General features: G+C 46.7%; 1 protein-coding gene across 1 annotated transcript in view; it reads right to left on the reverse strand.

Annotated features, from left to right (window-relative positions):
* Window positions 1-13,885: 13,885 nt before the first annotated feature.
* Window positions 13,886-15,193, reverse strand: part of eif3s6ip (eukaryotic translation initiation factor 3, subunit 6 interacting protein) — a 37,455-nt gene continuing 36,147 nt past the window's right edge. The window contains exon 15 of the mRNA XM_078237425.1: window positions 13,886-14,648. Within this exon, the coding sequence (XP_078093551.1) occupies window positions 14,613-14,648 (36 nt within the window). The 3' untranslated portion in view covers window positions 13,886-14,612. The remainder of the gene's footprint in view (window positions 14,649-15,193) is intronic.

Below are 15,193 nucleotides of genomic sequence, written 5' to 3' on the forward strand. Positions count from 1 at the left end.
AATATGCTCTTGAGCTTGGTCTGATTGAAATCCCCGGCCACGATGAACAAGGCCTTGCGATGATTTGTCTCAAGGCTATTTGTGGTGGTGTATATTTTGTCCAGCGCAGTCTTCATTCATGGATTGTGGTGTGGTGTGGGGTAGGGGGGAGGTTAGGGAGCGGGGTGAGAGGTTGGGTGAGTATGTGTGGGGGGTGGGCGAGTGTGTGTATCGAGGAGTGAGGGTTGGGAGATTGGGGGGGTGCGAGTGTGTATGCGGGTGAGTGTGGGGAATGCGTGTAGGGGGGAGTGCGTTTGGGAGAGTGTGTGTGTATAGGGGAGAGGAGGGGGATGGGGGAGTGTTTGTAGGGGGCAGGGATTGTGTGGGGGTGGTGGGGAGTGTGTGTGTTGGGGATTGATGGTTGGGAAATTGGAGGGTCTGCGTGCGTGTGCAGGGTGGTGGGGAATGTGTGTGGGGGGTGGGAATGGGGATGGGGGGTGGATTGTGTGGGGGGGGTGGATTGTGTGGGGGGGGTGGATTGTGTGGGGGGGGTGGAGTGTGTGGGGGGGTGGAGTGTGTTGGGGGGGGTGGAGTGGTGGGGGGGGGTGGAGTGTGTGGGGGGGTGGAGTTTGTTGGGGGGGTGTGGAGTGTGTGGGGGGCGTGGAGTGTATGGGGTGGTGTGTGTGGGGCAGTGGTTGTGTGTGCAGGGGGGGTGGGGAGGGTCTCTCTCCAGCATGGTTTGTCCTTCCATGGTCTTGTTCAGACCATGGGTAAGATGCACAGTGACTAACTCCAGGAAGGGGCGAGTTGTCTTATGAGGAAAGGTTAGAAGGATTACGTTTATATCCACTGGAGTTTAAAAGAGTAAAGTTTAAAGTTTGTTTATTCGTGTCATAAATAGGCTTACATTAACATTGCAATGAGGTTACTGTGAAATTCCCCTAGTTGCCACCCACTCCGGCGCCTGTTCGGGTACACTGAGGGAGAATTTAGCATCCAACCAGCACGTCTTTCACACTGTAGGAGAAGACCAGAGCACCCGGAGGAAACCCACGCAGACACAGGGAGAATGTGCAAACTCCACACAGACAGCGACCCAAACCGGGAATCAAACCCGGGTCCCTGGCGCTGTGAGGCAGCAGTGCTGACCACTGTGCCACCATGCAAGAGACGACTCGATCGAAACCTTTAAAACCTTGAGGGGTTATTGGCAGGGTGGATGTAGAGAAGATGTTTCCTCTTGTCGGTGAATCGAGAACTAGAGGTCGTTGTCTGATAACAAGACACAGCCTATTTAAGGCAGAGATGGGGATGAATGTTTTTCTCTCGGTGGAACTCACTTCCTCAGTAGGTGGTGGAAGCAGATTCTTTGAATATTTTCAAGGCAGAGTTCGATAGATTCTTCACTGACAAGGGGGTGAAAGGGGTAGGTGGGAGTTGAGGTTACAATCAGATCGGCCATGATCGCAATGGATGGTGGAGCAGGCTCGAGGGGCCTGCATCTGCTCCTAATTCATATGCTCGTGGGCCTCATTCCCTGAAAGGGTTAAAAAAGAAAATTGGTGAATGAAGGCTCTCGGTCAAATTTCTCCAAACAGGTCTTGTTCAAACCTCGGGACAGAACTGCAGCATTACTGACCTCGACTGGGGTTTTACAATTCTGAACTTCAGAAAAAGCTTTTCCGCCCAAAGTTAAAGTTTAGGCTTACATTAACACTGCAAAGTGTAGGCTTACATTAACACTGCAATGAAGCTACTGTGAAAATCCCCTAGTTGCCACACTCCGCCGCCTGTTCGGGTACACTGAGGGAGAATTTAACACGGCCAATGCATCTAACCAGCACGTCTTTCGGACTGTGGGAGGAAACTTGAGCACTCGGAGGAAACCCACGCAGACACGGGGAGAACGTGCAGACTCTACACAGACAGTGACCCAAGCCGGGAATCGAACCCAGGTCCCTGGCGTGTGAAGCAGCAGTGCCAACCACTTAGCACTGCTGCCTCACACGCCAGGGACCTGGGTTGCCACCGTGCCACCCAGTGAGTCGTTGGGGTCTGGAGTGCTCTGCCTGGAAGTGTGGCGGAGGCAGGTTCAATCGAGGCATTCGAGAGGGCATTGGATGATTATTTGAATAGAAACAATGTGCAGGAGGTACGGGGAAAGGGCAGGGGAATGGACACTAAGTCATGATTGTTAGAATTGTATTCATTAGAGTTTAAAAGAGCGAGAGGGTATGTCATAGAAACTTACAAAATTCTAACAGGATTAGATTTGATTCAGAAAGAATGTTCCTGATGGTGGGGGAAGTCCAGAACTAGGGGTCATAGTTTGAGGATAAGGTGTAAACCTTTTCGGACTGAGGTGAGGAGAAATTTCTTCACCCAGAGGGTGGTGAATGTGTGGAATTCACTCCCACAGAAAGTAGTTGAGGCCAAAACGTGTGATTTCACGAAGAAATTAGATATCGCTCTTGGGGCTAAACGGATCAAGGAATAGAGGGGCAAGGCGGGGGGGATCAGGATATTGAATTCGATGATCGGCCGTGATCAAGATGAATGGCGGAGCAGGCTCGAAGGGCCGAATGGCCTCCTCCTGCTTCTAGTTTTTATGTTTCTATGATGCTCATTCAGAGACGATGTGGAGATGCCGGTGTTGGACTGGGGTGCGCACAGTAAAAAATCTCACAACACCAGGTCCAACAGGTTTAGCGTGTTTTGAGACTTCTTACTGTGCTCATTCAGAGAGCCAGTGCAGACACGATGGGCCAAATGGTCTCCTTCTGCGCCATAACAATTCCGTGATTCTGTTAACTGGTGTTCCCTTTAGGGAATTTTGTACCTTGCTTGTCCCGAACCCAGATCAGATTTGTGAAAGTCAAACACGCATTGATAAACCATGGGAAGGTAGGTCTCCGTGACGATTGATATGCTGTACAACTCATGGCTGGAATCTGGTGGAAGGGCAGTTTGAGATGGGACGCAGGGTCAGGGTGCCTGATGACCCTGTCGCTGGGCTAGGGTTGCCAATCCTCCAGGATTGGGCTGGAGTCTCCAGGACTCAGGAATGGAAGATCAATCTCCAAGATACTGCTGTGCTCAGCCCCAGAGAAAAACCATAGAACCATAGAACCGTAGAAAATTACAGCTCAGAAACAGGCCTTTTGGCCCTTCTTGTCTGTGCCGAACCATTTTATGCCTAGTCCCACTGACCTGCACTTGGACCATATCCCTCCACACCCCTCTCATCCATGAACCCGTCCAAGTTTTTCTTAAATGTTAAAAGTGACCCCGCATTTACCACTTTATCCGGCAGCTCATTCCACACTCCCACCACTCTCTGCGTGAAGAAGCCCCCCCTAATATTCCCTTTAAACTTTTCTCCTTTCACCCTTAACCCATGCCCTCTGGTTTTTTTCTCCCCTAGCCTCAGCGGAAAAAGCCTGCTCGCATTCACTCTATCTATACCCATCAAAATCTTATACACCTCTATCAAATCTCCCCTCAATCTTCTACGCTCCAGGGAATAAAGTCCCAACCTATTCAATCTCTCTCTGTAACGCAGCTTCTCAAGTGCCGGCAACATCCTTGTGAACCTTCTCTGCACTCTTTCAATCTTATTTACATCCTTCCTGTAACTAGGTGACCATTGGGGTATTGAAAAAAAATGTTTTTTTTGTCATTTTCTTTGGGCAGGAATACATTTAATTATAGTTGGCAACCCTGGGGGCCCACTCTGACTCTACCTGCCAGTCTCCTTTCCATGATGCCCTGGAGGAGGAGGAGCACTCAGTGGCTCAAGTTTCCAGGTGTCCAGATCACTAACAATCTGTCCTGGTCCCTCCACACTGACGCTACAGTTAAGAAAGCCCACCAACGCCTCTACTTTCTCAGGAGGCTAAGGAAATTCGGCATGTCCATTACGACGCTCACCAATTTTTACAGATGCACCATAGAAAGCATTCATTCCGGTTGTATCCAGCCTCCCATCCATCGACTCCATCTACACTTCCCGGAAAAGCAGCCAGTGCAATCAAGGACCCCACGCACCCCGGACATTCTCCCTTCCACCTTCTCCCATCGGGAAAAAGATACAAAAGTCTGAGATCACGTACCAACCGACTCAAGAACAGCACAAAATGCACACAAAGCACATAATGCGAGGTTGTTATATTCTTTCCTGAAAGCACCAACTCTTGCAGGGTTATAATACCACTGGAACCAACTGCACTCCCACATCCTGCCTCCATGATTATTCCTTCGGGTTATCATCACAGCTGAGCCCAAAGTAAGCGGTGAGGAGGACACACACAGAGGCTACAAACAGATAGAAACAGGTTAAGTGAGTGGACCACAAGGTGTGAGATGGAGTATAACGTGGGGGAAGTGTGAGGTTATTCACTTCGGCTGTAAGAATAGAAAAACTAAATATTTTTAAAACTGTGCAGACTCTGATGTTCAAAGCGACTTCGGTGTACTCGTACAAGCAACATAGGAAGTTAGCATGCAGGTACAACAAGCAAGTGGCATGTTGGCCTTTATTGCAAGGAATAGCACAAGTTTTGCTACAATTAGTTGTACAGGGCTTTGGTCAGATCACACCTGGACTTTTGGTCTCCATATCTAAGGGATGATCTACTTTCCCTGGAGGTGGTACAGTGAAGGTTAGTGCCTGGAATGAGAACAATGCCCTTGTACTCAAAGACTGAGTAAATTAGACCTACACTCGCTGGAGTTTAGAAGACTGAGAAGGGATCTTGTTGAAGCTTTAGGGTCCTGGACTAGAACCCCAAATTACATCAGAAAGCCAGACTAGACCCCAACAATTTTTCTATTTTTGGCATAAATGAGAGCTTAGGATGTTTCACTCCAGGAGTAATTCCACTGACAAATTAGGGATCTTTTATCACAACAAACTTTATTTACAAAGGAATATAGGAATTAGGAGCAGAAGTAGACAAATTCAGCCCTTCAAACCTGCTCTGCCATTCAATCAGATCATGGCTGATCTCTCCCTGGTCTCAAATCCACCTCTCCACCTGTTCCCCATATCCCCTTATCCCTTTTTTTTATTAGAAATATATCTATCTCCTTCTTGAAACCATTCAATGATTCAGACTCCACCGCGCTATGGGGCAGCGAGTTCCACAAATTCACCACCCTCTGCGAGAAGTAGTTCTTCCTCATCTCAGTTTTAAATCTACCGCTTCTCAACCTATACCCTGTGATCTCTTGTTCGAGATTGCCCCATAAGAGGAAACATTTGGTCTACATTTACTTTATCAAACCCTTTTAGTATTTTATATATCTCAGTCAGATCCCCTGTCATCCTTCTGAACGTGGACAAATGACCTCTCGTGAACAAAACGTTGTTTTGTTTCTTAAAGACTTGATTAGCTGTAAGTATTCGCATTCCAACCATTATTCATGTAAATTGAGTTTGTGTCTTTATATGCTCTGTTTGTGAACAGAATTCCCACTCACCTGAAGAAGGGGCTTGGAGCTCCGAAAGCTTGTGTGGCTTTTGCTACCAAATAAACCTGTTGGACTTTAACCTGGTGTTGTTAAACTTCTTACTATCCTTCTGAACTCCAGCGAGTATAAGCCTAATCTGTTTAATCTCTCCTCATACGTCAACCCTTACATCCCTGGAATCAATCTGGTGAACCTCCTCTGAACTGCCTCCAATGCCACCATATTTAATAACACAGTTTAACTATAACTCTAACAAATGAAACAGTTTAACTATTAACAATTGAACAATATTTAAAAACGAAGGGAAACTTTAATTTCTAACTTATCACTGTTTCTGTTCTAAATAAGCAACATTCCTCTTACATACTTGGATGCTACTTTAAATACAGTTAATAACCATAAACATACTTGCTATAATGAGTGTAGATAGTCTTGCAGCTTTCAGAGAGAAAATGAGTTTCAGAGCAGCTTGCAGAAGCCTCCGTCTTCAAACAATTCCCGGCTAGAACTGCAACACTGAACTGCAAAAGCTTACTTCCCTCTGCAATAGACCCAGCTCTGCACATTGACAGGGTCATGTGATAATATAGTTAATCAACTTCCCAAGGAATCTTTTGGGTAAACAGAAGTCCACTAGCTCTATCAAAGTAAATTCCTGGCTGAAATGAGTAAATAACTTGCTTTTTCAACTGTTTAGCTAAATGTTTTCCAAACACACTGGCTGCCTATAGAATAAAGCTGAATTTTAAACATTACCCTTAAATAACAAAAAAAAATATATACATATATATCAATTGCACAACAAGCATGCAAGATCCTGAAGGGACTTGACAGAGCAGACATTGAGAGGTCATTTCCCCTGTTTGGTGGCTCTCGAAAATGGGAGCACAACTTCGGGATAAGGGAGTTGATAATTTCGGACTGAAACGAGGAGAAAAATCTTCACTCAAAGGATTGTGATCTTTGAAATTCTCTACTCGAGAGGTTAGTGAATTGAGTATATTTAAGACTGGGGTAGATCAATTTTTGATCTCTGAGGGAGTCAAGAGACATGGGGAGTAGGAAGGAAAGTGGAGGTGAGGCAGATCAGCCACGATTGTATTCAATGGCAGGTGGGACAGACTCAAGGCACCATATGGTCTACTCTTGCTCCTACACCTTACATCTACACTCATGCACATTATTTAGTGCCTCCTTAACAAAGTTCATCAGAGCCAATTGCAGCCAAATAGAGAATGAACAATCTGCTTCAAAGCACAATGGAGCGGAGAGGTCAGGTGACCTTCTTTCTTGTCTGCCAATATACATAGAACCACACAAGGCTGTAAATTAGCTAGTTTGTCCGGACAGGAAATTAGAATGCAAAATTATATTTTGGAACATCCCCTTGATTAACGGGGCGGCACGGTAGCACAGTGGTTAGCACTGCTGCTTCACAGCTCCAGGGTCCCGGGTTCGATTCCTGGCTCGGGTCACTGTCTGTGTGGAGTTTGCACATTCTCCTCGTGTCTGCGTGGGTTTCCTCCGGGTGCTCCGGTTTCCTCCCACAGTCCAAAGATGTGCGGGTTAGGTTGATTGGCCAGGTTAAAAATTGCCCCTTAGAGTTCTGAGATGTGTAGGTTAGCGGGATTAGCGGGTAAATATGTGGAGGTAGGGCCTGGGTGGGATTGTGGTCGGTGCAGACTCAATGGGCCGAATGGCCTCCTTCTGCACTGTAGGATTTCTATGATTGAGAATGCATCAAAATGCAACAGATCTTTCCTGTGAATTTATTGCCCACACACCTGCAAGAACCAGTTTATAATTTCTCTGCAGACCTATTGATTGTAGAATGGGATTCCACAGAATGGGTGCGAGGAAAAGCCCATTCCATCACAAGGAGATGCAAATAACTGAAACTCAAATACTGTGTGCCAATGCTCAAGCCCATCAGGTGTCACATGAGCATAAGAACTAGGAGCAGGAGTAGGCCATTTGGCCCCTTGCGCCTGCTCCGCCATTCAATAAGATCATGGTTGATCTTTTCGTGGACTCAGCTCCACTTAGCCGCCCGCTCACCATAACCCTTAATTCCATCCGTGTGGACAATGGGAAAACAGATACTGTGGTCATCTGACTGAAACCAGGTTGTGACAAAGAACATTTATTAACACATATTTGAGAGTAGCGGGAGGTAATTAGTCTCGGCAGCCAGAGAGACCGACCAGCAAAAGAAGGTCCCTGCCTAAAATCCACCAGCAGACAGTGAATTGGGGCTAGCCAATTTGAAGAACAGAACCAGATTTTCACTCCAGGGATTCATTTGCCACTCGAGGTAAGCAGTAAGCCACTGCGAGATCACATGAAACTTCCAACCTCCATTTCTTCAGAACCAAAAGGGAATCATTAGGGCTGCAACATTTCAAGCTTCCATCTGAACGAGAATCCAGGATGGTAGTCTGCCTCCCTGGTGCCGGGGTACTGGATGTCTCCGAGAGGGTAGGAAGCATATTTAAAAAGGAAGGTAGTCAAACGGATGTGATTGTACACATTGGGGGAAATGATGTAGGTAGGAAGAGCAGGGGGGTCATACGAGAGAAATTCAGGGAGTTGGGTGCTAGGCTAAAAAGTAAGACCTCCAGTGTAGCAATCTCTGGACTGCTCCCGGTGCCTAGTGCAAGTGAGGCTCGGAACAGGGAGATTCTACAGTTGAACGCGTGGCTAAAGGTAGGGGAACATGTGGCAAATAGTGACCACAACTCTGTTAACTTTAGGATAGTAATGGACAAGGATGAGTGCTGTCCTACGGGCAGGGTGCTAAATTGGGGGAAGGCTGACTATAGCCGGATTAGGCAGGAATTGGTGGATGTTGATTGGGAGAGGATGTTCGAGGGTAAGTCCGCGTCTGGCATGTGGGAGTCTTTTAAGGAACTATTGATAAGGCTGCAGGATAGGCATGTGCCTGTAAAAAGGAAAGATAGGAAAGGTAGGATTCGAGAGCCGTGGATAACCAGGGAAATTGAGGATCTGATTAAAATGAAAAGGGAGGCGTACGTTAAGTCCAGGCAACTGAAAACAGATGGAGCTCTGGAGGAATACAGAGAGAGTAGGAAAGATCTCAAACGGGGAGTTAGAAGGGCAAAAAGAGGGCACGAGATGTTCTTGGCAGGCAGGATTAAGGAGAATCCTAAGGCATTCTATTCATACGTTAGGAACAAAAGAGTTGTCAGGGAGAAAATCAGACCTCTCAGGGACAAAGGAGGGGAATTATGCTCAGAACCCAAGGGAATAGGGGAGATCCTAAATGAATACTTTGCATCGGTATTCACGAAGGAGAGGGGCGTGTTAACCGGGAGTGTCTCGGAGGGAGGTGTTGACCCGTTAGAGAAAATCTCCATTACGAGAGAGGAAGTGTTAGGTTTTTTAGGGAACATTAAAACTGACAAAGCCCCAGGGCCTGATGGCATCTATCCTCGACTGCTCAGGGAGACGAGAGAGGAAATTGCTGGGCCTCTGACGGAAATCTTTGTCGCTTCTTTGGACACGGGTGAGGTCCCTGAGGATTGGAGGATAGCGAATGTGGTCCCGTTGTTTAAGAAGGGTAGCAGGGATAACCCAGGAAATTATAGGCCGGTGAGCTTGACGTCCGTGGTAGGGAAGTTGTTGGAGAGGATTCTTAGAGACAGGATGTATGTGCATTTAGAACGGAACAATCTCATTAGTGACAGACAGCATGGTTTTGTAAGAGGGAGGTCGTGCCTTACAAATTTGGTGGAGTTTTTTGAGGAAGTGACAAAAAGGGTTGATGAAGGAAGGGCCGTGGATGTCGTCTATATGGATTTCAGTAAGGCATTTGACAAAGTCCCACATGGCAGGTTGGTTAAGAAGGTTAAGGCTCATGGGATACAAGGAGAAGTGGCTCGATGGGTGGAGAACTGGCTTGGCCATAGGAGACAGAGGGTAGTGGTCGAAGGGTCTTTTTCCGGCTAGAGGTCTGTGACCAGTGGTGTTCCGCAGGGCTCTGTACTGGGACCTCTGCTATTTGTGATATATATAAATGATTTGGAAGAAGGTGTAACTGGTGTAATCAGCAAGTTTGCGGATGACACAAAGATGGCTGGAATTGCGGATAGCGAAGAGCATTGTCGGGCAATACAGCAGGATATAGATAGGCTGGAAAATTGGGCGGAGAGGTGGCAGATGGAATTTAATCCGGATAAATGCGAAGTGATGCATTTTGGAAGAAATAATGTAGGGAGGAGTTATGCAATAAATGGCAGAGTCATCAGGAGTATAGAAACACAGAGGGACCTAGGTGTGCAAGTCCACAAATCCTTGAAGGTGGCAACACAGGTGGAGAAGGTGGTGAAGAAGGCATATGGTATGCTTGCCTTTATAGGACGGGGTATAGAGTATAAAAGCTGGAGTCTGATGATGCAGCTGTATAGAACGCTGGTTAGGCCGCATTTGGAGTACTGCGTCCAGTTCTGGTCGCCGCACTACCAGAAGGACGTGGAGGCATTGGAGAGAGTGCAGAGAAGGTTTACCAGGATGTTGCCTGGTATGGAGGGTCTTAGCTATGAGGAGAGATTGGGTAGACTGGGGTTGTTCTCCTTGGAAAGACGGAGAATGAGGGGAGATCTAATAGAGGTATACAAGATTATGAAGGGTATAGATAGGGTGAACAGTGGGAAGCTTTTTCCCAGGTCGGAGGTGACGATCATGAGGGGTCACGGGCTCAAGCTGAGAGGGGCGAAGTATAACTCAGACATCAGAGGGACGTTTTTTACACAGAGGGTGGTGGGGGCCTGGAATGCGCTGCCAAGTAGGGTGGTGGAGGCAGGCACGCTGACATCGTTTAAGACTTACCTGGATAGTCACATGAGCAGCCTGGGAATGGAGGGATACAAACGATTGGTCTAGTTGGACCAAGGAGCGGCACAGGCTTGGAGGGCCGAAGGGCCTGTTTCCTGTGCTGTACTGTTCTTTGTTCTTTGTTCTGAAGGGGCTCAGTGAATTCTTGTAACTTGTAAACACCCAAGTGCATGCTACATCTTTGGTAATCACAGATTAGGGCGGCATGGTAGCACAGTGGTTAGCACTGCTGCTTCACAGCTCCAGGGACCTGGGTTCGATTCCCGGCTTGGGTCATTGTCTGTGTGGAGTTTGCACATTCTCCTCGTGTCTGCATGGGTTTCCTCCGGGGGCTCCGGTTTCCTCCCACAGTCCAAAGATATGTAGGTTAGGTTGATTGGCTATGCTAAAATTGCCCCTTAGTGTCCTGGGATGTGTAGATTAGAGGGATTAGTGGGTAAAATATATGGGGGTAGGGCCTGGGTGGGATTGTGGTCGGTGCAGACTTGATGGGCCGAATGGCCTCTTTCTGTACTGTAGGGTTTCTATGATTCTATCACCTTTTCTTTGTGTGTGTCTGTACACGAGTATGGGTTTAAAGTTTATTATTAGTCACAAATAGGCTTATGTTGACATGGCTATCAAGTTACTGTGAAATTTTCTTAGTCACCACACTCCGGCACCTGTTTGGGTCAATGCACCTAATCAACACGTCTTTTGGACTGTGGGAGGAAACCAGAGCACCCGGACGAAACCCACGCAGACACGGGGAGAATGTGCAAACACCACACAGACAGTGACCCAAGCTGGGAATCGAACCCGGGTCCCTGGCACTGTGAGGCAGCAGTGCTAACCACTGTGCCACCCTCCACCGTGCTATTGCAAATACATTTCAAGTGCTGAGAAATAAACATTCATCCTTCTTTCTTTTGAAAACTTATATAAAACCGCTCTTCTATTCTTGAAAATTACAGCTCTCGGAACACACTTTAGTTCTGTGCTGGTGTAGTAGTGTTTAAATCGTTGGAGCTGCAACCAGCCCACAAACAACCCAAGTTTGAATGCAAAGTCTTTATGGTTAGAAAATTTCCCATATGCTCCATGGCACTGTATGGAAATCCTGTGGGCAATTTATTTTCTATTCATTCGTGGGGTGTAGGCGTCACTGGCAACTGGCACTTGTTGCCCATCCCCAATTGCCCTCGAGAAGGTGGTGACATGCCATCACCTTGAGCCACTGCATTTCATCTGGTAGTGTAAGGAGTGATCTGCTCAGAGGAGGAGGATCGCAACATACATCTACAGATGCTGAAAGATGCCCTCATAAGAACAGGATATGGCGCTTGACTCATCGATCAACAGTTTCGACGCGCCACAGCGAAAAACTGCACCAACCTCCTCAGAAGACAAACACGGGACACGGCAGACAGAGTACCCTTCGTCGTCCAGTACTTCCCCGGAGCGGAGAAGCTACAACATCTTCTCCGGAGCCTTCAACATGTCATCAATGAAGACGAACATCTCGCCAAAGCCATCCCCACACCCCTACTTCTTGCCTTCAAACAACCGCACAACCTCAACACACCATTGTCCGCAGCAAACTACCCAGCCTTCAGGAGAACAGTAACCACGACACCACACAACCCTGCCACAGCAACTTCTGCAAGACGTGCCGGATCATCGACACGGATGCCATCATCTCAAGTGAGAACACCATCCACCAGGTACACGGTACATACTCTTGCGACTCGGCCAACGTTGTCTACCTAATACGCTGCAGGAAAGGATGTCCCGAGGCATGGTACATTGGGGAGACCATGCAGACGCTACGACAACGGATGAATGAACACCGCTCGACAATAATCAGGCAGGAGTGTTCCCTTCCAGTCGGGGAACACTTCAGCAGTCACGGGCATTCAGCCTCTGATCTTCGGGTAAGCATTCTCCAAGGCAGCCTTCATGACACATGACAATGCAAATCACTGAACAGAAACTGATAGCCAAGTTCCGCACACACGAGGACGGCCTCATGGGTTCATGTCACACTATCTGTAACCCCCACGACTTGCCTGGGCTTTCAAAATCTCACCAACTGTCCTGGCTGGAGACAATACACACCTCTTTAACTTGTGCTTGGCCCTCTCTCCACTCACATTGTCTATACCTTTAAGACTTGATTACTTGTAAAGACTCACATTCCAACCATTATCTTGTAAATAGAGTTTGTGTCTGTATATGCCCTATTTGTGAACACAAGTCCTCACTCACCTGATGAAGGAGCAGCGCTCCAAAAGCTTGTGCTGCCAAATAAACCTGTTGGACTTTAATCTGGTGTTGTGAGACTTCTTACTGTGCTTACCCCAGTCCAACGCTGGCCTCTCCACATCATAGCGTAAGGAGTACCAGGACTTTGACCCAGCGACAGTGAAGGCACAGGGATATAGTTCCAAGTCAGGCTGGTGTATTTTTAAGATGTGTCCTCTAGATGTAGCCTATCCCACAACGAGAAACATCCATTTAGCATCCACCCTGTCAAGTCCCCTTAGGAACTTAAAGGCAAAATATTGCGGATGCTAGAATCTGAAACAGAAAATTCTGGAGAAACTCAGCAGGTCTGACAGGGTCTGTATTGAGAGAATAGAGCCAATGTTTGGATGATCCTTCGTCACAGCTGCTTTTGCTCCAGAACTTGTTTCAATAAGATCACCTCTCATTCTTCTAAACCCCAATGGATACAGGCCCAGCCTATCCAACCATTCCTCATACGGTGGCCTCTTCCCAGACATGTCAAGTGAACCTTCTCTGAACTGCTTCTAATGCATTTTTATTTTTTAAGTGAGACCAAAACTATACACCATACTCTAGATGTGGTCACACCAACATCTTGTACAACTGCAGCAAAACACCCTCACTTTAATGTTCCATTCCCCTTGCAACTAAGAACAGCCGATGCAGGAGTACAATGAATGGCAGCGCAAGCTCAACAGTCTGTACGGTCATCTTCTGCCCCTATTTTCCATGGTTATGTTAACTCTAGTCTAAAAAACAGCAATTGATTCTTTATCAACTGTTCATTTAAATCCAAGATTTATATTTTTGTTATCCAAAGGTATTAAGGGATTCGGGGGGCGGGGAACAGATGTGCGGAGTTGGTTCGCTGATCAGCCATGATCTCATTGAATTGCAGAACAAATTCGAGATTAAGCAGCCACTTCCTATTCCTGTAAGCATCAAGTTTTATGGGCCATCAGTGCAGAAAAGGCCCTGCCACATTTTGCAATGTATCTGTGGTGGGCTTGAAATCCCTGAATTTATATCTTTTCCAAAGGCAAAAATCCAGAGGAAAAACTCATGAGCAACGGGGTAAAAATACTCTTCGACCTTCTCAGATATACTCAGCCACTCGAGACATATTCCAAATGCAAGTTGCATTCGCATGTTTACAGATCTGTTGTGTTTTTATTAATTCATGCTTTTAGCTTCTCTTTTATCCAAACATTGGTTAAACTGTGTTGCATTTCCTTGATAATACCTAACAATCAGCTACACACAATATTCAAGCTGCTTACGATATCCTTCAATAAAAGACAACAAGGCAAGAGACAGCAAGAATATTTTTATTGAAAGACTTGGTGTGATATTTAATATCCAAACACATCCCGATAGCCAATGGATATGAAATCATGGGTCACAGAGGCAGGAGTTTTGTAGAGATAGCTGGTGGATCCACTCGTAACCAGTCGTCCAAAAGAACTGGACATTGACACCTCAGTCCATTAGGTGCAGATTCAGTCGAAATTTAATTAAGAGATGGACAGCAACACCCGCCATTGTCCGCATTTACACAGGACTCCAGAGGGATGAGAGTACAGCGTGGTGCTAGTTGAATTACAAATTCACCAACCACCAAGGATTTGTTATAATAGTAACTAGTTATTATTTTGGAATACATACAGCCTGAAAACCGAGCAATTTGTTCTCTTTAATGTTCCAGTATCCAATTCATTCAAAAGACTAGAAATGTTCCTCTTCAATATCACATCATCAACTACAAATTGCCCGTATCTGTTCATACCGAGCAAGAGGCACACCAAGAATGTATACATCATAAACAGGGCAGAGGGCAAATTATTTTGCTACCAAGGTGAGAGAGTGGTGGGCTTTTGATCTCTGGGCCACGTGCAAACAAGAGACGCACCCGGCCATTCAGATATCAAAAGCCCCAGTTACATCAGGACAACTTGCATGGCAATCATCCATCACCGTGCTCTGGGGAAGCAACAACTTTCTTGGCTGGCCCGCTTGCTGCTGTGGGTGCAGACGTTCCCTTACCGGGGGTTGATTTTCTTCAAGCTTCTGTTGAGCTGCAAAAGAAAAATAAACTTGCGTGAAACATTTTGGCCTGGCAAGGCAAGGCCGTCACCAGCAGGTCTCCTGGTATATCTTACAGCAGCGAGTGTTCTGTAGTGGACAATATATTATTTATCCGCTGTTCAAGCAGGACTGTTCTATTGCAGAGCATAAAACCATAAGACTTAGGAGTAAAATTAGGCCACTCGGCCCATCGAGTCTGCTCCACCATTCAATCATGGCTGATGATTTCTCATTCCCATTCTCCTGCCTTTTCCTCTGATCCCCTTATTAATCGAGACCCTATCTATCTCTTCTTAAAGACACTCAATGACCTGGCCTCCACAGCCTTCTGCGGCGAAGAGTTCCACAGATTCACCACTCTCTGACCTCCTCACCTCTGTTTCAAAGGATCATCCCTTTAGTCTGAAGTTGTGATCTCTGGTTCTAGTTTTTCCTACTAGTGGAAACATCCTCTCCACATCCACTCTATCCAGGCCTCGCAGTATCCTCTAAGTTTCAATAAGATCCCCCCTCATCCTTCTAAACTCCCAACCAG

This window comes from Mustelus asterias, chromosome 21, assembly GCF_964213995.1.
Source record: "Mustelus asterias chromosome 21, sMusAst1.hap1.1, whole genome shotgun sequence".
Lineage (NCBI taxonomy): Eukaryota > Metazoa > Chordata > Chondrichthyes > Carcharhiniformes > Triakidae > Mustelus > Mustelus asterias.